At 48.7% G+C, this 22,715-nt stretch overlaps 3 protein-coding genes across 9 annotated transcripts; 1 reads left to right on the forward strand and 2 right to left on the reverse strand.

Moving 5' to 3' along the window:
* Positions 1–914: 914 nt before the first annotated feature.
* STK16 (serine/threonine kinase 16) lies at positions 915–4,060 on the reverse strand. 3 transcript variants are annotated; one of them, XM_084778534.1, is made up of 8 exons: positions 3,986–4,060; positions 3,467–3,641; positions 2,729–2,948; positions 2,403–2,536; positions 2,124–2,244; positions 1,902–1,997; positions 1,436–1,557; positions 915–1,329 (listed from the first exon to the last, which is right to left on the reverse strand). In XM_084778534.1, the coding sequence occupies exons 2-8, from the start codon at positions 3,550–3,552 to the stop codon at positions 1,191–1,193; spliced, it is 918 nt and encodes a 305-aa protein (XP_084634660.1). In that variant the 5' UTR covers positions 3,553–3,641; positions 3,986–4,060; the 3' UTR covers positions 915–1,190. The 3 variants fall into 3 exon arrangements, with proteins under 3 accessions (XP_084634660.1, XP_084634661.1, XP_084634659.1); XM_084778535.1 differs by having other exon boundaries at positions 3,916–4,017; XM_084778533.1 differs by having other exon boundaries at positions 3,815–3,992.
* On the forward strand, positions 3,972–15,848 carry GLB1L (galactosidase beta 1 like). Of its 3 annotated transcripts, none has more exons than XM_084778491.1 (17): positions 3,972–4,109; positions 5,388–5,530; positions 5,696–5,871; positions 6,083–6,233; positions 6,585–6,645; positions 12,332–12,426; positions 12,556–12,730; positions 12,832–12,890; positions 12,991–13,112; positions 13,209–13,249; positions 13,442–13,560; positions 13,817–13,891; positions 14,002–14,091; positions 14,227–14,340; positions 14,740–14,871; positions 15,053–15,271; positions 15,422–15,848. In XM_084778491.1, exons 2-17 carry the CDS (start codon positions 5,471–5,473, stop codon positions 15,683–15,685), a joined length of 1,953 nt encoding a protein of 650 aa, XP_084634617.1. In that variant the 5' UTR covers positions 3,972–4,109; positions 5,388–5,470; the 3' UTR covers positions 15,686–15,848. The 3 variants fall into 3 exon arrangements, with proteins under 3 accessions (XP_084634617.1, XP_084634618.1, XP_084634616.1); XM_084778492.1 differs by lacking the exon at positions 3,972–4,109 and adding an exon at positions 4,128–4,268; XM_084778490.1 differs by lacking the exon at positions 3,972–4,109 and having other exon boundaries at positions 4,318–5,530.
* Positions 15,794–22,715, reverse strand: ANKZF1 (ankyrin repeat and zinc finger peptidyl tRNA hydrolase 1). 3 transcript variants are annotated; one of them, XM_084778494.1, is made up of 13 exons: positions 22,272–22,715; positions 20,501–20,607; positions 20,187–20,289; positions 19,873–20,066; positions 19,416–19,528; positions 19,178–19,325; positions 18,735–18,963; positions 18,439–18,594; positions 17,084–17,564; positions 16,832–16,943; positions 16,549–16,716; positions 16,333–16,402; positions 15,794–16,117 (listed from the first exon to the last, which is right to left on the reverse strand). In XM_084778494.1, the coding sequence occupies exons 1-13, from the start codon at positions 22,432–22,434 to the stop codon at positions 15,957–15,959; spliced, it is 2,205 nt and encodes a 734-aa protein (XP_084634620.1). In that variant the 5' UTR covers positions 22,435–22,715; the 3' UTR covers positions 15,794–15,956. The 3 variants fall into 3 exon arrangements, with proteins under 3 accessions (XP_084634620.1, XP_084634619.1, XP_084634621.1); XM_084778493.1 differs by having other exon boundaries at positions 16,333–16,418; positions 22,272–22,713; XM_084778495.1 differs by lacking the exon at positions 19,178–19,325 and having other exon boundaries at positions 16,333–16,418; positions 19,416–19,562.

The following is a 22,715-nucleotide window of genomic DNA, read 5'->3' on the forward strand; positions in this document are numbered from 1 at the left end:
GCTTGGGGGTGGGGGGATGGGCAGGACCAAAGTTCCTGGGCATAGAGCCACTTCACAAACTTGGGGGATGGGCAGGAACAAGGGCAACCTCCTAGTTGTTTGTGCCATTGCACCTCCGGCAGCTTTGCATAGCTTGCTGTCTATCTTGCTTTCTTGGGCTGGAGCTATGCTATTAAAAGTCAGGTCGTCTCCCCTCTGTTTGTGCTTTCTTTTGGCTTCACCCTCTGCTCGAGGCGGGTGCCTCCTGCCTGGACCCTAGGGAAAAATTAGACTTCACTAATAGGCACCCTAGGACTCTTGTTGACGTCAGCACTTAGGGGTGGTCATGGCTTGGGGGAGGAAGCTTCAAAGTCTTCAGAACAGGAGCACCAACCCTGCCCTTGCCTCCCCTCCCTGGTGATTCAGGGACGCAGTGCCCTTCCCTGAGGAACGGGTTTAAAACCCAGCTAAGGCAGGGTGTCTGTTTACTCAGCAAATGGGGCAGGAAGTGGCTGCTGGATGCTGCCACAGGCTAGTAGCCTCATCAATTATTAACCATGTGTGAGCTAGAATAGTCAGGGAGACTGGAAAAATGGCTGCCAGCTTCACTCCCTTTGTCCTCCGCTGCTGAGAAGGGAGACCTGGTGTGCTTCCACCCAGAGGTCATGGACTTGGCAAACCTGCTGAGCGGAGCTGTTCTGACTAAGCAACCCACCCTGGGAACGAATGACAAAAAGTGTTTTCAAGGGGCCCCTGCTTCCACTCGTGGCACAGGGAGGAACCAGCTCAGGCTGGGGCTTCTCTGGTTTTGACTAAGGCAAGCTTAAGGACCCTCCTGCTGTCAAGCAGCCAGATCTTAAGCACATCTGCGTCCTGACACCAAATCAGCCAATTCATTCTCCTTTCCCTCCAGACACATTGACCTAAAATACACATGGTTTGTTTTCACTTTATTCTGTTTACCTATTCTCCTGCTCCCAGATTTGGAGGCAGAACATGATGTGCACCCAGCAACCCAGTTGAGCCATATTTTCTGGTTCACTTTCTCCCAACTCACCCTAGGCTCCTTGCCCAGGTCTTCGGATAAAAGAGCAGAACATACTAGGACCCGCCATCCTTGCCCCTAGCTGTATGAGCCATCCTGAGTAGAACGGAAGGAGTTCCGATGAGGGTGTTTCAGGGTCGTCTTCCCAACATGCCCACTGGTTTGGTCAGATTTGGGTGGTGTGCTGGTCAGGAGCTGGTGGCTGCAACACCTCCAACTGACTGATGAGGACAGGAACGTGGGGGCGCTGCTGGGGGTCCACAGTCATCACAGAGGCCAAAAGCTGCCGCAGTGCTGAAGAGTGCCTGTGGGAAGTGGAGGGCAGAGGCCTGAAGGTTCCAGTCCAGGCTAAGATCCCAACTTGGCCAACCAGGTAAAACTCTGCCACACTTGGTGTCCCTTACTGCTCACCTGGGGCTTTGTGGGATGTTGAGTTCATTCTGCACAGCAAGGGCCACACTGTCACCCTTCTGGAACACCATATCATAGGGGCCTTCCCCAAACATCATGGCATAAAGCACACAGCCTAGGGACTAAGCAGAATTTGGTTAGTTTCTGGTAGGTGAGAAATGGCAGCTCGCTCCTTATTGCTATGGTAAAAGGAGACCATGTAAGCTAAAGATATGCCAACCTGACCCAGAGGAACTCTGTTAGCAGGAAGCCTCCACAGCCCCTGCTTAGCCGCTGCCCCTGGCAGTTCAGCCACAGAGACTGCACGGCTTCCTGAGAACGTCTCGGTGATGGGTCCAGGAAGGAAGGGAGAGGTATGGGGACACACTGTGGTTCTGGGGTTCACGCAACAGAAAGCAAAGGTCTCCTTCCTATTACTCCATGCCACACCCTTCCCCACCCAGTTCCCCACCCACATGCTCCTCACCCAGACATCAGTCCGCTCATCGATGACACAGTGGCTCTGCACAGAAAAGAGTTCAGGTGCCCGGTAGGAGATGGTGCACCGCTGGGCCGCCCAGTCCTGGAACAGTGTCCCCAGAGCTCAAAAGTGGAGCATAAGCCTTATCATGTGACCAAAGTGGTGCATGCATCAGAATGAGCTGGGGATGGGGAGGAGACGGCCAAAAGAACCTGGAAACTCTCTTACCTGTAGAGCTAGGGCCTGGCGTGAGCCCTCCACCTGGATGCACGCTTGATTCATAGAACCCAAGTCCATTAGAACCGGCTGCCCCTCATCACCAAGCAAAATATTGGTGGGCTTCAGGTCCCTAGAGGGAAGTGAAAATGATCCAAAGGCATCCTGGGCAGGGAAGCCCAGATACCAAGGAGCACTATGGGGGAGAGTGCAGAGAAACCCCGATTTTTCTTAGCACGGTTCTTGATAAGAGCCCTGGCCCTGATAAGAGCATAGGGCCCTCCCACTGACCTGTGCGCATAACCTTTGGCATGAATGGCCTCAAGGCCTCGGCAGATACCCAGCAACAACGGGAGGATTTGGTCTTCAGTCAGGAAGTTGCCTTGGTCCTTCAGCCTTTCTATCTCATTCCACAGCGTACCTCTCTACAACACAAGTTTGTGTGGCGATGTTTTTGAAGCCTCTTCAAAGTGTCCCGGGATGTCGAGTTCACGTAGGACCCTATGGTCCTCTAAGCCCCAAATATAACATGGTCATAACCAGGGCATGTGTTCCTAGCCTGCTTATATTTGGGTAGGGCTGTTTCAATCCCTCCTGTAACCAGCAGCCTTTCTGACCTTGAAGAAGGGTAGCAGCAGCCAGGCTTCATGCTTTGCACCCCGTTCTTTCAGACAATAAGCCATGAGGCGAAGGATGTTTGGATGCTGGAAGAGGCGATGCATGTCTGCCTCTCGCTGTGCCTCTTCTTGGTCCTGCTGCTCATGACACAGGATTCGCTTCAGGGCGTAGAAGTGTCCGTCATGTAACCCCTCCACCAGGTCCACATAGCTGAACCCACTGTGGGTCAAAGGGGGGTCAGTGAAGGACCAAGGTCATCTGCCACATGGCTTGGACTCACAGGAATTCCCTTAGGGAGGAGCACCTCTCACATGGACTAGAAAACCCTCCCAAGATGTGGCTTTCATATAGTTTCAAGACTATTAGGGTCTGAGCTCCTAAGAGCAGGGACACGAATCACTGAGTCCCCTCTGGTCTGAACACAAGACATTCGGTTAATTTGACATAGCAACCAACATTTGTCAATTGCACATGAGCCAGGCCACCGAGTGACACATTTTTAAAAATATACTATATCACTTAGTTCTCTCAAGTCCATCGGTGAGGCATTATCATCATCTCTGTTTAAGCAGAAGAAACCATACTTAGGGTCACACAAGGTGGATCCGGGAGGCTGGGGTCCAGAATCCACTTTGTTGACCCATTCAGCTAAGCGGTCGGGTGAGGTAGACTATAAGGCAGACAGACCACTGTCCCTAAGTGACCTGGGACTAGCTAAGTGACTTCCAAACACTCACCCCTCCCCCAATTTCTGGATGAAGAGGTAACGCTTATTGTCAATGATGACAGTCCCCCGGGAGCAGACACACAGTGCGTGGCCCATAACTTCTCAGTCATCCTCTTCAAGGACGGTCTTTCTTCCAGGAGGAGTGGGCTCTTCCAGGCGATGGGCTGGGGGACCAGCGGACCATGCTGGAATGAAAACAGTACGTCGCCGCTGGTCAAGAAACAATCCTGACAGCCACAGAAGTACCAAATGCGGAGAAGCTCAGGCCGTCTAAACAAAAGAGGCCTGGCGACCTCCAGAGCTAAGAAGACTGAGTTTTGGCACCCCAAAGCCTCAGGCCACGCACGCTGCGTCTTACCAGGCCGCTTCTTTCAACCCCGGCCCACCTTCAGCCAGGTCCAACTCTCACGCCGACTGAGCATGGCGTGGCCGCGCAGGAGATGCGAGACTCGAGCCCACCTCTAGCCGATCCCTCCCTCTGCCGACTGGGAGCAAGCCGAGGGTCTGCCGGTACACACTCCTCACTGACCTGGCTCAGGTCCGAGCGAGGGGCCTGGGAGCGGAAGTCCCGGTGACGTCATCATCTCGCGTCGAAGTAACGGCCCGCCGTATCCTAGCAGCAAGAGGCGGCAAGAGGATGTGGGGACCCGGAAGTGAGAGACGGGGCCCGGCTAGACTTGGGGTGGAATGGTTTCTCTATCTCACTTAGGGTTCCCACTTGACCTTCTGTAAGAGTCAAGACTCAGGGGCTTGTAGCAAAGCCGGGCTCTTGCCTTGGGGCCCTTAGGACCTCCGTACCCCCAATGTCGGAGGTAGGAGGTCTCATAACTCCCGCAAGCTGGGGTGAGAAAGTGGCTTACAACAGTGTAGCTTGGAGGAGGGTCCAGAGAGGAGCTGGTGCTGGTCCTTAGATGCCTGGAGGTCTTATCCCGTAACACTTTCGGGGCTCATGCCTATGTTTCACTGCCTTAGCTAGTGTTGGAGTGCGCCCTAGAACCAGAGTGCCAGTTTCTCAATCTGGTCCTAAACAGTCTCCTAGCTCTGTGACCTCCAGCAAGTTATTTTAGTTTCTCAGATTCCCACTTTTCTCAGATGTAAGACAGTACTTAAAATGGCTAAGTGCTGTGAATTGTGAAGCCAAACTGACTAGTTCCAATCCCAGCTCTACTGAACTGGTTGTGACTTTGAACAGCCACTTAATATTTCTAACTTTCATTTTCCTCGTATGTAAGATGAGAATAAGGATTATTTCATGGGTGTTTTAAGATTAAATGAGATGTCTTTCATATAATATTTGACATATAGCCTTCAATGTGTGTCAATAATCAGGAATAATAGTATTTTCTACCCTGATCCTCAAATCCACAGCTGTGAAGGCAGGATAAATGGAAAATTAGACTTCCAAGCCTTTGCACATCTTTTGCTAGACAGGTAGAGATATATTGGAAAGGAGTGTACCTCCAAAAATGATACAGTGACTAGGCCCCTTGTACCCCGGTTTCCCCTTTCCATAATTGTGGTCACCATGAAGATTTTTTATGTTTTCCGATATTTCTGAACCTATTTTACCCCTACTGCTACCATTCTTATAGATTTAACCTGATATGAACTAGACAGTTTGCTAGTCACGAAGATTGAAGACGTCCTATCAGCCCTCAGAGAGTTCAGTGTAGAAGAGCAAGGCTTCTTGTTAAAATACAGATTCTACTTCTATAGGCCTGGAGTAGGGCCCCGAGATTCTGCATTTCTAACAAGCTCCCCGGTGATGCTGATGATGCTGATTGTGAACAGCAGTTTGAAGAGTAACACGTAGAGGATTTTACAAACTAGTGGATATGGTGGATGACTGCAGGCAAAAGGCAAAGTCCGGGTTAACTGCCTGAAAACTTGAGGTGGTCTCTGCCCCTTTGCTTGATGAGGTTCCCTCCCAGGAATCCGACACGTGATGTGACGGGTGGGACAGCCCTCGCCAAGTAGAAGAACCCTGTAAGTGCCGTGACTCGTGACTCGGAAGATGCCGCCGGACCTGCCCTCCCTGCTACTGTGGCTTGTGCTACCGCCCCTGCTGTGCCAGGTAAACTGGGAGGTCGAGCTGCCGGTATGGGTGTGGAAAGAGGGAAGCAGATCCGGCAGAGGACACACGGTCAACCACGGACAGGGCCAGTTTTATCTCTTAAGCGCTTGGCAGACACTGACCCTCACTCTAGATTTCTGCTGAGCCAGGCGGTCTCCCCTGCAGGCAAAAGGGAGAGCCACTCGCTCCTTCGTAGTGGATCGGCAGCATGACAGATTCCTCTTAGACGGGGTCCCGTTCCGCTACATTTCTGGCAGCCTGCACTACTTTCGCGTACCTCGGGTACTTTGGGCGGATCGGCTTCTCAAGATGCGAATGAGCGGCCTCAACGCTGTACAGTTGTAAGAAGTGCTTGAGAGAGCTTTGTGAAAGCGCGGTTTACCCTTTCATCAACCGGGTCCCCTGGAAAAGTGGGTTTGAAAAGGGTTTGAGCCTCAGGACTCCTCAGGCAAGGGTGGGAAAGGGCAGCCTGGAACCACTTCCTAGCTGCTTCTCTTCAAGGCCTGAGTCTCCTAGGTACCTCTGGATTCTGCTAACGTCTTCCTTTCTCAGTTACGTGCCCTGGAACTACCACGAGTCGGAGCCTGGGGTCTATAACTTTAACGGCAGCCGGGACCTTATTGCCTTTCTGAATGAGGCTGCTAAAGCGAACCTGTTAGTCATACTGAGACCAGGACCTTACATCTGTGCAGAGTGGGAGATGGTGAGTTAGTTAAGAAGGGCAGAACCTCAGGTGGAGGTATTGGTGGCTTCCAAGCACTCTTTTCCGCCCATACTTTAGGGGCCAGTTCCAGCACTACACTCAACTCCCTCTCGTTTTACCCCCACCCCCTCCCCACCCCCACTCCCCCCTCACCTCCAACCGAACAATGCACTCCAAAACAAGACCTATCTGTAGCTCAAGAGGAGGCTTATCCTGTAATCCCAACACTTGGGAGGCTGAGACAGGAAGACTGTTGTTTAAGGTTGAGGCTGGCCTGGGCTACAGAGTGAAACCCTGTGTCAAAACAAAGCCCCCTACGTGCTTATATGTTGCTTTTATGTTTTTCTCAAGGGAGGTCTCCCATCTTGGTTGCTTCGAAAACCTAATATTCTTCTGAGAACCTCAGATCCAGGTGAGTTGAGATAGATTTGAGTGCCTGAACAAGAGGCCATCCCTCACTTGGAGGTCATGCGTTTATTCTTTCCTTCACGTCTACCACACTGCTAGCCACTGGGAACTGAGAGGTCTAGTCTCTGCAAAATAAAACTCATAGTAGTGTGAGGTGCACAGCAGGCATGGGATGCACACAATAATCCCAGCACTTACAAGGTAGTGACAGGAGGATCAGGACTTCAAGACCACCCTCCACTACAGGGCACGTTGGAAGCCAGCATGGGCTACCAGAGTCCTTGTAACAGAGACAGTTGTTTTTTCAAAGCTATAAATAAAGCCTGGTGTGGTGGCGCACACCTTTAATCCCAGCACTTAGGAGGCAGAGGCAGGAGGATTGCTGTGAGTTCAAGGTCAGCCTGGTCTACAAAGTGAGTTCAGGACAGCCTAGGCTACACAGAGAAACCCTGTCTCGAAAAACAAAAACAAACAAACAAACAAAAACAACAACAACAAAAAAAAAAAAAAGGAAAGAAGAGAGCAGACCTAAGAGACAGTTTGGGAGCAATTATTGAAAGAGCAGGCCAGATGGAGGCCAGGTGGAAAAAGAAATCAATTTTCTGGCCAATCAAGATAATATTGCTTATTCAGGAAAATAGAAGAGGTTAGAGGCACAAATGGACATGTTTGGGGGATAGGGTACTAGAATGTTCCTTACAGTATTTCCAAAGCCTAAATAACTGGGCAGAAAGTGATGAGGTTAACAGAATGCCAGCATGCAGTTTCTGTTTTGTTCAAGACCACTAGTTGTAAATTTCACAGTGATCTGGCAGCCTTGTGCCTCTTGATTAGTCAGCAGCACTCAGCAGACTATCACTCTGTCCTTCAGTCTTCTAAGGGAGCCTGGTGGTGCATGCCTGAAACCTCAGCACTGGGAAGGCTGAGGCAAGCTGGTCTAGCATTCAGGGCAGCCTAGTCTATACAGTGAAAGTACCTTAGGAAAAATAAAGCCACAAAGTCCAGTCTTTCTTTAATGATGCTTCACTTGCCTCACAAGCTTTCTGAGCAGCCAGTGTGTCTGTCCATCTCCCTCTCGTCTGTGTCCTGGACTGCCTCAGGACTCAGGCCTTGGATAGATCTCTTTTCTACTTATGTTCTCGAGGTAATCTCATCCATTTGTGTGATAGAACTGACCTGTGTTTTCTTTCAAGTATGTATGTCTCTCTGAGGGCCTTTCCCACAATTTCCCCACGCACGCTTAACTCCTACTCTTCTTCTCTATTTAGACAAATAAAAGGTGCAATGATACTGCTGAAACTAAGTTTCTAGTATGGCCTTTCAAACCAGCTGCCTGTTTCCAGACTCTTCCCATCTCAGCACCCCAGTCCCCTCTCCCCCAAGCACTCTAAGCCCTGTAGTGAACACCTCTCCTGTATTCACATTCTTTCCTGTCCCCCTACATTCAGGCCATTAGACAAGCTGGTCAGCATGACTCTCATCAACACTGAATTTAACTCTCTCTGGTCACTTCCGCTGCCACCTACTGGTCCAAACCTCCCCTCGCTGGCATCTTACCATCCTCATTGCTTTTCCTTGCTGGCCTTCTCTCCTGTGTAATCTGTAGCAGCTAGTGGGGTTCTGTGAAACCAGTTTAAACATACATCTTGGGTCAAGTCATAAATCCGCTTAAACCTCCCTAATAAACTCTCGTCTCCTTCAATAGGAAACGCATGCTCCTTAACCAGCCTCCAGGCCCTGGGCCTGCCTCCTTGGTGTCTGCCCTGCTGCCTTGCTCACCTGGCCCTGGCCATTCTGCCTGCATTGCTGTTTTCATACTTACAGCCTCAAGGCTTTTGCATGCAGTGTTCCTTCAGCCCTGCTGCAGAAATCACCTCCCGTGATACTTCCTGCCACCTTCTACATTTTAAGCATTCCATACTGAACCTTTCCTGCCTTGGTCTTCTCAGCACTAGCACACTATGTAGTTTCTCTCATGTTTTTATTGTCTGCTTCCACTCGAGAGAGAATCCATAAGACAGGGGTTCTTTCTGTCTTTATCCATCCTTCTAAACACCTACACCAGTGCTTGAAGTATAGTCAGCTCCCATGTTGTTGAGTGAATAAATGTGGTTTCATATGTGCCTGGATGGGCTTCCTTTATGTAAAATATAAGAAGAAAAATAATTAAATGATTTAATGGTTTTAAAATAGGTTTTTGTGTTTTTGTTGGTGGTGGTAGTGATTTTGTTTTGTTTTGTTTTGGTTTTGGTTTTTTGAGACAGGGTTTCTCTGTGTAGCCTTGGCCATCTGGACTCACTTTGTAGACCAGACTGGCCTCGAACTCACAGCGATCCACCTGCTCTGCCTCCCGAGTGCTGGGACTAAAGGCATGCGCCACCACTGCCCGGCTTTGTTTTGTTTTTTAAGACAGGGTTTCCCTGTGGAGCCTTGGCTGTCTGGACTTTCTTTGTACACCAGGCTGGCCTCAAACTCACGGAGATGCTCCTGCCTCTGCCTCCCAGAGTGCTGGGATATATTTTTTTAATGTTTTTGTTTGTTTGTTTGTTTGTTTGTTTTAAGACTTATTTATTATGTAGACAGTGCACATTAGATCTCATATTGATGGTTGTGAGCTACCATGTGGTTGCTGGGAATTGAACTCAGGAACTCAGAAGAGCAGACAGTGTTCTTAACCTCTGGTCCATCTCTCCAGCCCTGTTTTTGTTTTTCTGTTGTTGTTGTTGTTGTTTTCAATGCATTGTTGTTTCACCTGCTTCACACATATAGGTCTGTGTGAAGGTGTCAGATATTAGAGTTACAGATAGTTTTGAGCTACCATGTGGGTGCTGGGAATTGAACCTGGGTTGAGGAACATTCAGTGCTCCTAACTCCTGAGCCATCGCTCTAGCCTTAATTTAAGATTTAAAAAAAAAAAATGGGCTGGATATGGCATCACACCTGTAAACCCAGCACTCAGTAAAGCAGAGGCAGGCAGATTGCTGTGAGTTTAAGGCCAGGCTGGTCTACAAAGTGAATCCCTGTCTCAAACAAAGAAACAAACAAAACATTTTAAATGTCCTTTAAAATACCTTTCACTGAATCTACTCAGAAACTCTGCTATTTGCTAAGCTTTCTTTTTCCTCATGGCCAGGGATGCTTCAACAACACTGAGTCCTGCCATTAGTGCAACAGTTAAGGACACAAATGTCATGTATGATTTGTGAAGTACATGAAAGAGACTGTATGAAGGGGGCAGTAGAAGCTTGTTTGCTTGTTTTGAGAGAGACTAGTGGTCCAGGATGGCCTCAGTCTTGTTGAGAGAAGAGAATGGCCTTGAATTCCTTATCATCCAGTGCTGGGATTGCAGTCATGGGATACCACTTCTGGTTTAGGGGCTTTAGCCAGAAAATTTACAACAAAATGGAAGACTTAGTTGGTGTGGCAGCATAACACCATCAATCCCAGCACTCAGGAGGCAGAGGCAGGTGGATCTCTGAGTTCAAGGCCAATCTGATTTACATAGTGAGTTCCAAGACAGTCAGGGCTACAAGAAGACTCTGTCTAAAAATATGAATTAAGGCGTGAGTGAAAATGCCTGTCACTGGGCTGGAGAGATGACTCAGGTGTTAAGAGCAGTGTCTGCTCTTCCAGAGGTCCTGATTCAGTTTCCAGCAACCACATGGTGGCTCACAACCATCTATACTGAGATCTGATGCCCTCTTCTGGCATGCAGGTGACATCCAGATAGAGCACTCATACATTAAATAAATAAATAAATAAATAAATAAATAAATAAATAAATAAAGCCTGTCACTAAGCCTGATGACCTGAGTTTGATGATTGGGATCCAAATGGTTGAAGAAGAAAACTGACTCCTGGTTGGTTTTCACACATTGCCATGGCACATATGTACACACACACACACACACACACACACACACACACACACACACCACTAGTGTTACTCTCAACAACATTAAATTTAACTATTTGTTGGTCCAAATCAGCTCTCAGCTAACATACCTTTATTTTTTTTTTAAGATTGTGTTTGTTTATTTATGTATACATGCTCTGCCTGCATGTACACCTTCAGGCCAGAAGAGGGCACCAGATCTCATTATAGATGGCTGTGAGCCACCATGTGGTTGCTGGGAATTGAATTCATGACCTCTGGAAGAGTCAGTGCTCTTAACCGCTGAGCCATCTCTCCAGCCCCCTCAGCTGGCATATCTTAATAGCATATACATACACATAAATAAATAAACAAAGAAAGAAAGAAAGAAAGAAAGAAATGTAAAAATATGAGCATAAACCAGACACAGTGGCATATGACTGTAATCACAGCTCTCTGGGATGTAGATGGCAAGCTGGTCTAGAAAGTGAGTGCAAGGCAGCCAAAGCTACACAGAGAAACCCTGTCTCAAAAAACCAAAAAAAGAAAAAAAGAAAGAAAGAAAGAAAAGAAAAAAATTAAGACAAATTAGCATCAACTAGGATGGGAGAAAATGTGTTGGACAGAGGACATAACATGGATGAAGTCACTGAGGCAATCATCAAATTAATAAGTAGGAGTTGAGATTTTTTTTCTTTTTTGAGACAGGGTTTCTCTGTGTAGCCTTGGCTGTCCTGGACTTGCTTTGTAGACCAGGCTGGCCTCGAACTCACAGTGGTCTGCCTGCCTCTGCCTCCCGAGTGCTGGGATTAAAGGCGTGTGCCACCACGCCCTGCTATTGGAGTTGAGAAATTAAGGCATGAACTCCTGTGGACTGTTCATTACATCAGAGTCCATACAGGTCAAACACACTCTTCTGTGAAAGTTCACAATACTCTCGGGTGCAAGCTGATGATATACTATCTCCATGCTATGTGTTTTGCCTTTTTCTTACATGGAGTCTGAGGAACCGCTACAGTTTCCTGTGCTCTGAAAGTCTCTTTCCTCTAAGTCACTGCTCCTGAGCACTGATTGTTCTAGAGGACTCAGATTTTATTTCCAGCACCCATGTGGTGTCTCACAACTGTAACTCCAGTTCTAGAGGATAACCCCATCTTCTGGCCTCCTCTGCAGTCACCAAGCACACGATGCAAAGACATACACGCAGGCAAAACTCATACACACGCAAATAAATAAATTAATAAAAATAATTACTTTTTTAAAAAAAAGTCAATGTTCGGAGCCTGGAGAGATGGCTCAGCGGTTAAGAGCACTGACTGCTCTTCCAGAGGTCCTGAGTTCAATTCCCAGCAACCACATGGTGGCTCACAACCATCTGTAACGGAATCTGAATTCCTCTTCTGGTGTGCGTGAAAAACAAAGCACTCAAATATGTAAAATAAATAAATACATCTCTCTAAAAAAAAAAAGTCAGGCTGGAGAGATGGCTCAGAGGTTAAGAGCACTGGCTGCTCTTCTAAAGGTCCTGAATTCAATTCCTAGCAACCACATGGTGGCTCATAACCACCTATAATGAGATCTGGTGTCCTCTTCTGGTGGGCAGGCACACATGTAGGCAGAGCACTGTATACATAATAAATAAATAAATCTATAAATAAATCTTTTTTTTTAAAGTCAATGATCTAGGTTTAGTTGTGATCCAGGGAAAGGGAAGCGATGGCCCAGAGTTAGCACTGTGGATCGGGCATGCTGGTGGGGGTGGAAGGCTATGAAGGTAGTGGCCCCTAATAGGCAAGCACATCACTCCTTCCCGTAGCCTTCCTTGCTGCTGTGGACTCCTGGTTCAACGTCTTGCTGCCGAAGATATATCCCTTTCTCTACCACAATGGGGGCAACATCATCAGCATTCAGGTATGAATGGGAAATGGGCTGGGCAAGAGAAGTGGGTACAAGGTGCCCTCACCCTTCTTTGTCTCACAGCTGGGCTATTCTTCCTTCCCTCCCCCCCCCCCCCCCCCGACTCCCACCTCTCTCTGGCAGGTGGAGAATGAATATGGGAGCTACAAGGCCTGTGACTACAATTACATGAGACACTTGGCTGGCCTCTTCCGTGCATTACTAGGCGACAAGATCCTGCTCTTTACCACAGATGGGCCTCTAGGACTCAAATGCGGCTCCCTCCAGGGACTCTATACCACTATAGATTTTGGCCCAGGTCTCCTAAAGAAGGGTTGGGAGTGGAGTCTGGGGCATGGGCGCCCCCTCTGTGATATTTGTTGTTGTTGTTGTTGTTTCAACCCTTGTTTCTTTTTGCAGCTGACAACATGACCAAAATATTTTCCATGCTTCGACATTATGAACCCCATGGGCCATTGGTAAGAGGCCATCAGGAAGGGAAACGGGAAAGATAGTCTGGCCTGAACGGGTCCGGCTTGTTCCCGCCTCACTGTGGCCCCTTTTCACGTCTCCCTCTAGGTGAACTCTGAGTACTATACAGGCTGGCTGGATTACTGGGGCCAAAATCATTCCACACGGCCCAGTCCAACTGTAGCCCAAGGACTAGAAAAAATGCTCAAGTTGGGAGCCAGTGTGAACATGTAACTGGAGACACACTATGTTCCTGGGAGCTGGGGGTTAAAGTTGAGATTCTGAAAGTCAGTTTTGCCCTTTCTCCCCATCCACCCCCACTTTAGGTATATGTTCCATGGAGGCACTAACTTTGGATACTGGAATGGTGAGTAACATCCCTGTGGTGGAAGCAGGGGGAAAACAAGGAGCCAGAATCCTGGGCTGGAGAGGTTTGCATGTGTAGTAGCTGTGACTACATTTTCCTGCCAATGGCCAGATGTTCTGCACAAGGCTCTTCACTTAGCTTAGTGTTTATCTCCTAGGATGCTGCTGAACTAATCCAATTATTTTAACCCAGGTGCTGATGAGAAGGGACGCTTCCTTCCAATTACCACCAGCTATGACTATGATGCACCCATATCCGAAGCAGGGGACCCCACACCTAAGCTTTTTGCAATCCGAAATGTCATCAGCAAGGTGCCCATTTATTAATTGGGGGAAAGGGAGAGTGCCCACATTGTAAAGGAGCCCTACAAACTGGTGGTGTTTGTGTGGGTAACAGAGCCCTCTTAGCGTTCTGTGAAGCGTTTCCCACTCCCATAGGGAATCACACATGTGAAATGCTAGGGTCTTCATGGCTCCCTCAGCCCATCCCTGGGCTCCAGGTCAAGAACCTTTTAGAGCCTTGGATTATTTGGGTTTTCTTATGACTACTGAGAGAATCTGGGCTCAGTTCCAGGAAATCCCGTTGGGACCTTTACCTCCCCCCAGCCCCAAGATGAAGCTTGGACCTTTGACTATGAACCTGGTAAGTTTCTCCCCACCTTTTTTGATTTATACCATTGTTTTCTGAATCAGCTACCCTGAGCAGCCCTTGATTCAGAAACTTAGCAGTTTGGTTGCCCTTTGTCCTCACAGGATGGGAGTCTGCTGGCTTTCCTAGACTTTCTCTGCCCCCATGGCCCCATCCATTCAGTTTTGCCATTGACCTTTGAGGCTGCCAAACAGGTAAGGCATAAGCTCACACCTGACAAGAATGGCAGGCCCCTTCAACAGCTACTGCCAAAGTCCCTTTAGTTAGTAATTTTCCTCACAGTGCCCTTCTTATCACCAGCTCATCTTAAAGGATGCTTCTGTATCTAGGACCATGGTTTCATGTTGTACCGGACCTATCTTACTTACACTGTTTTTGAACCAACACCATTCTGGGTACCAAATAATGGAGTTCATGACCGTGCCTATGTGATGGTAGATGGGGTAAGAACCTAATTCCCAACCAATTTCTGATCTCGATTTCATCTCTTCCCCAAACACCCTATAGCTTTAATGTTCCAAATCTTCAACCCTTCCCCACCTGTCTGCCCACATGGTTACAAGCTGACATGCTGGGACAAGGGAGAACATGATTAGGGACATGATGGGGCATACCTGCGTTCCCAGCATGCAGCAGGCTGACGCAGGGAATCACAAGGCAATGCTATCTAGTGAATATTGGCAGTCTGGACTACGTAGAGACCCTGTCTCAAAAAGCAGAGCAGCAGCAGCATGACAGATGGCCATAGGGTGACTGCTCTCCTTAGCTGCAAACAAGCTGTGTGGTGGCCAAGAGCCGAGTGCTGGGCTCCTGCTTCACCACAGCCTGTCTCCTATCTGCAGGTATTCAAGGGCATTCTGGAGCGGAATTTGCAACACGAACTGTATTTGACTGGGAAAGCAGGGGCCACACTGGATATATTGCTAGAGAACATGGGGAGGCTCAGCTTCGGGTCTAACCACAGTGACTTCAAGGTGAGCTGCCTTGGCCTCTCCTTCCCCAGTGCGCTTACTGACACCACACCTCTTGGAGAGCGGGGCCTAGTGGAAGACTTCTGTCCTTAGGCAGAGGATGTGGACATGGCAGTGACACCCAGAGCTTGATGAGGGGCAGTGTGAGCCCTGACTCAGTGCCTCCTCCTTCGCTTCCCCACAGGGCCTGTTAGAGCCACCACTCCTAGGGCAGACGATCCTCACCGAGTGGATGATGTTCCCTCTCAAAGTGGATAAGCTGGTGAGATGGTGGTTCCCCCTGCAGCTGATGAAGAGAGCACAGCCTCAAGCTCCCCCCGCTGTCCCTGCCTTCTATTCCACAACGTTTTCAGTTGTGGGCTCACTTGGGGACACATTTCTCTACCTACCTGGATGGACCAAGGTACTACCGATGGTGGTGTTTGGAATTGTGGGGGCACATTAAAAGAAAAATCAATGGGGAACAGAAATTACTAGTCTAATCAGAAATTTGAGAGGGGTAACCCCACTCCGCAGCTGATCCTTGGTTTTTCTCTTCTATCCCTTCCACCAGGGCCAAGTGTGGATCAATGGGTTTAACTTGGGCCGGTACTGGACAAAGCGGGGCCCACAACAGACCCTATACGTGCCAAAACTTCTTCTGTTTAGTAGATCGATGAACAAAATCACATTGCTGGAGCTAGAAAATGCGCCTCATGACCCCCAAATCCAATTTTTGGACAAGCCTATCCTCAATAGCACTTGGCATTGGGGGTATACCTATTTTCTCTCAGAAACACAACGTTCATTTGAACCAATGGAGTTAAGTGGGCACTGAAAGATGACCCTTGAGGCTGGGACACAGGGCAAGATCCTTTGGTGCTGGCTACAGTGACCATAAAGCATCAAAGGCTACAATCCCTCCGAATGTAAGTACATATACACCTTTCTTTCCAAACTTTATTGTGATTAAATTCCAAAGACAGTACTGGCTCCACACACCTCTGTGGCCCTGTCTTTGCCCTGGTTCCTGAGTGTCCTTCACCCCCATCTTCCAAACAATGCTGAGCTTCATGAGAAGGAAGGGAGCCCTAGGTCTGGATGTGTCCTCAGGGCCTAGAGTTGGCCCCAGGTGGCTGTAAGAAATCAGGAAGAAGGCCTCCCTGCCTGACTGCGATGGTCTCGGAGGCAACGTGTGGAGCAGAAAGAGAAGTCGAGGTAGTGAAAGGGAGTGATGCCTTGGAGGGACCCTCCACAACTCCAACAGCGTCTGAACAAAAGGAAGAAAAATGACTGGACAAGTACTCCACAACTCAAGTACCCCACAACTTTTCCACCCATGCATTGCCCAGTGCTTAAAGCTCCCAGGGAATCTCAAGTCCCCTCCACAACCCTTCTGCACAGCATGCAGGAACTCATTCCCCTTATCCCAATGGCTCCTGCAGCACACGAGCCCACCCTCTGACTCATCCCCCAGCCCCATACCCAGCATTGACAACTGCGGAGTCAGGAACTGGAGGACAAGGGGCTCCCAACTGGGCAGCAAGTCGGCGTTCCGCAGCCAGAGCTCTCTGCAAAGCAGAAAAGAAGTTACAGACAAGTCCCAGAAGTGAACAGCACACTCAGGAAATAACAGCTCAGGCCGGGGAGGGGACGGAGGCTCCTCTGGAGGCCTTGCAGTGCAAGAACCTATGGCCTCACCTTCTCTCGGTCACTGAGGGCAGCAAATCGCCGCTGCTCTTCTTGCTCCAGTTCTTCCTGCTCCTTCTGCTTCCGCTGCTGTTGCTCCCGCTGCCGTCGAGCTGCCTTCTGCTCCTTTTTCCTTGTAACCTGCCGGGCCTCCATCTCTTGGGTCAGTGGCCCTGGCACCTGGAAGATTTCCCAAAGATAATGTAAAACTACAAGGAAGTAGAAAGACTGAGTGAGGACCTACGATGCCCCCCGCCCTGTAGCTCCCCGCCCTGTAGCTCCTTTTCCAGCTCACCCGAGCCTTGTTGTAATCATAGGCATCGAGATTCTTCTCCATGAACCTTCGGAATTCGTTACGCGTTGACTTGTCAGCTGCTACAGTATAAGGTGGCCGAGCCCTAGAGTCCCTAAGGACAAAAACCCCAAACCAAGTTCAACTTGCCTCCTGTTTTTCCTGGCATCAACCAAAGAAATAGCATCAAGTGCCAACATGAGCTACCACGTTATGCTCTCTATACCAAAACTGGCTCAGGATGGAAATACTTACTGCACAGTGGGGTCAGCACCTGCCTCCAACAGCAGACGAACTACTAAGCCTCTTCCAGCTGCAGCTGCTGCGTGCAGGAGAGTAAAGCCACCAGATCCCAAAGGGGCATTGAGTAGGGACATAACCCCGGGGTCTGCAGGCCCATTGGCTAGCTGCAGCTTTAGCACCTCAACTTCCCCAGCTCGGCAAGCAGCTAGAAGCATATCCCAGAGCTCCGGCTGACCAGAGGCTTTGGTCTCATCAACCAAAGTGTCTACTGGGGTTGTAACCCTTTGGGCTGGCTGTGAGAATGGCTCATCCTGAGGTTGCTGAAGAGGAGTCACACGTATCTCACACTGCTGGTCTTGACTTCTCTCCTTCTTCTTTTTCCTCCTCCTCCGCTTGGGCAATACCTCAAATTCACGAAGATCAAGGGTCCCCAGTGTCAATTCTACTAGCTCCAACTCTACTTGGGAACCATCTTCTTCTTGAGACTCTGGACCTAGGGAAAAAAATATGATGTTAGAGCTATGTTAGGACTAGGGAAAGGGTGTGGATGTGGGCATCCTCAGATGGGTCTATGTTTATAAAAGATATTCCAGATCATCTTGAAATGAAGTGTTTTTATTCCGTGCCTGGACTTTCCCAATGAGCAGCATTAGGGCAGCACAGATAGAGGAAACACCAGCATGGCAGCACGGGCTTTAATCCCAGCACTTGGGAGGCAGAAACAGGTGGACTCTGAGAGTTCGAGGCCTGCCTGGTCAACATGGTGAATTCTAGGACAGACAGGGCAACTGTTAGCCCAAAACACAGCATCCAACCAAACTCAAACAATGCATTCCCTCCATGCTAAGTACTGGAGCAGTGTCTATGAGCAGTAGTAAGATTTGGCAGGGTCACTATAAACATGTCTCAGCTGATGGATGTGGTAGGACATGCCCATAATCCCAGCATTCAGAACCTGGAGGCAGGAGAGTGAGTGTTCCAGATCAGCCTGGGCTAGACAACAAAGACCCTGCCCCAGGAAGGAAGCAGCTTGGTGTGGTGGCTCATGTGTGTAATCTCAGAATTTGGCAGGCTGAGCCAGGGAAACTGCCATGATTTCAAAGCCAGTATGGGCTACATAGTGAGTTCTAGACCAGTCTGGGATGAAGTGAGATACTCTCAAAACAACAAAAGAAAAAAATGTTTGCTCACTACAGCATACTTGGTTTACAAACACTTGCTCATAAGGATAAGTGAATGGCTATGGGCGTGGCTTAAGGGCTCACCTACAAACTGGTAGATGGCCCAGTAATAAGAACTGGCCATGGCCACAGCATTTCCAAAGCAGACATGCAGACACATTGGGAAATGCCCGATGGTATGCAAACCTTGTTTGAGTGATTCTTCATCCTGCCCCAGGGCCTTATCAGCATCACCGGGGCCCTTTGCTTCTTCTTTCTCAGTAGCTTTTTTTCTCTCTTCTTTCACTGGTTTCCAGTGTGTCTCAGGTGAGTGAAATCTGGCCAATTCTCGAGGGTCTTCATCTGTTGTGAAACACAAAAACTTTCTCAACCTTAGATGTGGAGAAGCCGGCTCAGATCATTTGGGCTGCAAGTTCCTGGGCTGGAAGACTCCACGGATGCACAGGTCTGTACATGAGGTCCCAAGGTCTGGAATAGCTCACCATACACCTGCAGGGTGGTCAGTTTATGGAGTACACGCTGAAGCTCTCCAAAAGTGGGTCTGCGGGTGGTGAGGGGGATATCCCAAAGACGGGAATCATCCCTTTGTAGGGGTGCTCCCTGGCCTCCAAAGAACAAGGACCGGCCAGAGCGTGGGGCACGTAGCAGTATTGTTTCTGCCTCTCCTAGCGCTTTAGCCCAGGTTGGCCCTGCCAACAGGTCACGAACATCCTAAAGAAAGTAACTCAACTTAGTATATCTTCACCTGCTGTCTTAAAAAAAAAAATCTCCAGACCAAACAATGGCCATCTGTTCACACGCAGGGAAAGAAAGATATATAGAGAGAAACAATGAGAGGACATTTCTGGAGGTCCCTGTTGTCTACCCAGAAAACCAGAACAACCGAGAGATCAGAGGAGTGCCCGATCTGTGAGGCCTAACTCACCTTATATAGCATGGCTTCATTGTAGCGCCTCAAGTTGGCTCCAGCAGAGCGTGATGCCCTACCCTGGGCATCCTGAAGCCCCTGGGCTGTACCCCGCTTGGCCCGCACGGTATAGCGGTGAAAGGTTTTGTGTGCCACCACTTCTCTTCTGTAGATGCACAGACTCGGTACTAGAAACCAGGCGGTGCTCCCCAATTAATGGGGTCCATCCTTACCCCATGCAGCACCCTCTCCTCACCCTTGAAAAACAGAACCAGCAAAATGTCCAGCTGCAGCCATGAGCACCACGTAATATCTGGGACCTCCATTTTGTAGGTTCTGAACAAGCAATTCTGCCTTTTCTGGGGGAACCTAGACAACAGATGCAACAAAAACACTCCACATGCTGCACGGACTGAGAGCAAGAAACCAGGTGTTACCCTTGCATTATCATCATTGCAACCACCTTGGCCTCATTTCCATCCTGCAAAGGATATTTGAGGATTGCAGCTGTAGTGGTGGAAGATGGGAGTGGAAGAATCACAATTTAGGCTTAATCCCATTGCACTTGACCCTTTCAAGATTCTGGCCAGTTTCAACTCAAGATTATCCTTACCCAAAAGGAACAAAAGAAACAAAATATACATTGGCTAAAGAAAACCTAGGTTGAGTGTACAAAAGCTGGGATTGATGACACAACCTACACTGTTACTTGCCTGGTGAGGGCCCAGGACACATCGATAGGCATAAAAAAACTGGCCCTGGGCGTTTTTGAAAAGGACCCGATGAGGGTAGAATCCTTGGGGTCGTTTAGGTTTCTCAAATTCAGCCCTCCCCGCATCCAGTGTCAGCGAGTCCTCATCGCTAGTTGAGTCTGAGTCTTCTGATCCTGAGATGCTGGAAAGATCTCCTGTCGACAAACATGGGATATACAAGTTGACAGGCCACCCTTTGACCTTTATTCAAACCCTGGGGGCTTTTCCACCCTTATCTCCTGCCCACATACAGGCTTTCCCACACCAAGCGTCACCTGTGGAGCTTTGCTTTTCAAAGTCTGAAGCTGACAGGAGAGGCTTGTTCTTGAGACGCTGTTTTAGGTTAAAACGATGCCAATCAAGCTTATAATGTTCTCTCTGGTATGAAGGGAGAGAAGGGGACCGAGAGTGGAACTGTACTCCATCTTGGCCTTGTACAGTAGGCAAAGCTAGTCCCACACCTCTGGGATGTATAACCAGCTTAGCACCAAGTCTGGCTCTTTATTGACTTCAGGTAAACCACGCCTACCTCCTCCCACCTGCCACTACACTTTTGCTTCTAACATCCAGCCCCATGCTCTGGCCTTACCTGTTCCTGCTGGTTCTGGAAGATCTGGTCACAAGCTGAACAAAACAATTTGTCGGAAATATCCAGAGAACATGGAGATACTTTTCTTCCTGAGCTTGTGCTCTCTCCTGAACAAAAGAAAAGAGTAACTGGGGCCGGGCGTGGTGGCGCACGCCGGTAATCCTAGCACTCGGGAGGCAGAGCAGGCGGATCTCTGTGAGTTCGAGGCCAGCCTGGTCTACAAAGCAAGTCCAGAGCAGCCAAGTCTACACAGAGAAACCTTGTCTCAAAAACAAAAAAAGAAAGAACAGGGTAACTGGAAGTAAAGAGGGTTTATATCCGACCGACAGTGAGCCCACAGTGCCTAGAACTATACTGAATAGCTATTACGAGGATAATACAGAAGAAAAAGATGGTATGACTTTGCCTTTCAAGAATTTACAATCTGGCAATCATGAAATAAATGATAAAGTAACTATTTTACACAATAAATACACTTTTGAAATGATACATGTAAAATTAACATAAACATTCCATTTCAATTACAAAATGGATTGTTTAGGGAAACCTTGTAGAAACAAATGATAGGTTAAATGCTTTTCTTTTTGGTATTAGGGCTTTAATTTAAGACCTCGCACATCCTGAGCATGTTCTGTATCATCAGCTGCATCCCACTCCTCTCCCTTTTCAGTCTATTAAGTGCTACCTAACTCACCTGAAGAACCTTCCAGCAAGGGTAAATATCAAAACTGAGGCATCAATCAGGAAAATGCTTCCTGAATCAATGTTTTCCAAACCCTCAGATACACAGTAAAGGCTAAAGAAGTATACTTACCTCTTTACAAATGCAGTTGGGAGGCAGAGGCAGACAGATTTCTATGGGTTAGAGGTCAGCCTGGTCTACAAAGTGAGTTCTAGGCCAACCAAGGCTATGTAGTAAGACCCTGTCTCAAAACCAAACCAAACCAAACCAAACCAAAAAAACCCCCTCACTTATGCATAATGGGCAACCCCTTAGGCCCTCCTGCTCCCAACAGTAAACCTGTGGGTGTACACCGTGGCCTCTTTTGAGGATGAGCAAACACACGCCCAGGAAAACAAGAATTTTGCACCACATCTTGATATCTAACCAAAACCTCACTTCAGGTGTCTTTAAGCCCTAAAATAATACTTCTGCAGTACTGGGGATGGTACCCAGGTCTACTACTGAGCAACGTTCTCCAGCACGGAAAACGTTTTTGTTTCTTTTTTTCAGATAAGGTCTCACTGTATAGTCACTTCTCTTTCTTGCCTCCGTTTCTTCAGTGCTGGAATTACAGGTGTGTGCCACAAACTCCCAGATTAAAATTACTTTCAACTATATAAAACCAGTCCCTAAATGCCAGTTTACACCTTACAGTTCCAGTTACAATGGACAACCTAAGAAAACTGCAAACCTCAGCCAGAGTCAAACTAATGTACAAAACTCAGTAGATTATTTTATATTTAGCACAGGGGAATAGATCTGAGTAGAGTCCACTTCAATTTGAAACAGACCTAGGAACCGAGTTTTAAAAGCAGTGGTATTAATGTGACGAGATATAAACATCGGCTAGAGTTATTGGGCGACAATTCATGGGCCAGCGCGGTGAACCACCCAAGGTTGAAATATATTGGGACAAACGTGTCCAACAGAAAGAATCAGTACGGATTCCTAAGCTGGGAAAACACGGTAGGAAAGTCTTCCTTGTTGACCGGGTCCACAGAGCCCTGTGACGTTCCTCATAGGTCCACCCCAAAGCATCCCGGATACCTGGACAGGAAGTACGCGGCGCCCCGGCCGGAGCCTCCCCGGCAGGAGCCTCCCCGGCAGGTTGGCTCACCAGGCTCAGGCCCCGAACGAGTGGCGCTTCCACGCTGAGGTCCAACAGGGAGACCAAGGCAGGCGCTGGGGTGGCACCTGGAGCCGGCGACATGGCTGAAGTTAGAAGAACTATCCAGAAGCCAGCTCCTGGAGCAGAAACGGAGGGGAGAGACAGTCCTCCAAAGCGAGAGTCTACTGCGGCGGCTCCAGCCACCCGGCTCAGGCCATCTCCACGCTGAAAGGCCCCTCGGCCCTCACCCACAACCACGAATCGGTTCTGCGGCAAACACGTGAGTCTTCTAGGAGTGAAATGGCGAACACCTAGACCCAAATCGAGTCCAGCAGTTACCAGTCGGAAGCTACTCAACCGATCGACTAGCGCCGAAACCGACA

This window comes from Acomys minous, assembly GCF_964271855.1.
Source record: "Acomys minous genome assembly, chromosome: 4".
Taxonomy (NCBI): domain Eukaryota; kingdom Metazoa; phylum Chordata; class Mammalia; order Rodentia; family Muridae; genus Acomys; species Acomys minous.

Excerpts from the sequence above, each read along its gene's own strand:
- ANKZF1 (XM_084778494.1), bottom strand. The coding sequence starts at position 22,434 with ATGTCGCCGGCTCCAGGTGCCACCCCAGCGCCTGCCTTGGTCTCCCTG. Across the intron at positions 19,529-19,872 it reads GTGTCCTGGGCCCTCACCAG|GTTCCCCCAGAAAAGGCAGA; the intron begins GCAAGTAACAGT and ends TCTGTTGTCTAG. Across the intron at positions 16,403-16,548 it reads CCCTCAGTGACCGAGAGAAG|AACGCCGACTTGCTGCCCAG; the intron begins GTGAGGCCATAG and ends CTCTGGCTGCGG.
- STK16 (XM_084778534.1), bottom strand. The coding sequence starts at position 3,552 with ATGGGCCACGCACTGTGTGTCTGCTCCCGGGGGACTGTCATCATTGAC. Across the intron at positions 2,949-3,466 it reads ATCCAGAAATTGGGGGAGGG|TGGGTTCAGCTATGTGGACC; the intron begins GTGAGTGTTTGG and ends TTTGACCCACAG. Across the intron at positions 1,558-1,901 it reads ATGAGCGGACTGATGTCTGG|TCCCTAGGCTGTGTGCTTTA; the intron begins GTGAGGAGCATG and ends AATTCTGCTTAG.
- GLB1L (XM_084778491.1), top strand. The coding sequence starts at position 5,471 with ATGCCGCCGGACCTGCCCTCCCTGCTACTGTGGCTTGTGCTACCGCCC. Across the intron at positions 5,531-5,695 it reads TACCGCCCCTGCTGTGCCAG|GCAAAAGGGAGAGCCACTCG; the intron begins GTAAACTGGGAG and ends TCTCCCCTGCAG. Across the intron at positions 14,092-14,226 it reads CCTTTGAGGCTGCCAAACAG|GACCATGGTTTCATGTTGTA; the intron begins GTAAGGCATAAG and ends TTCTGTATCTAG.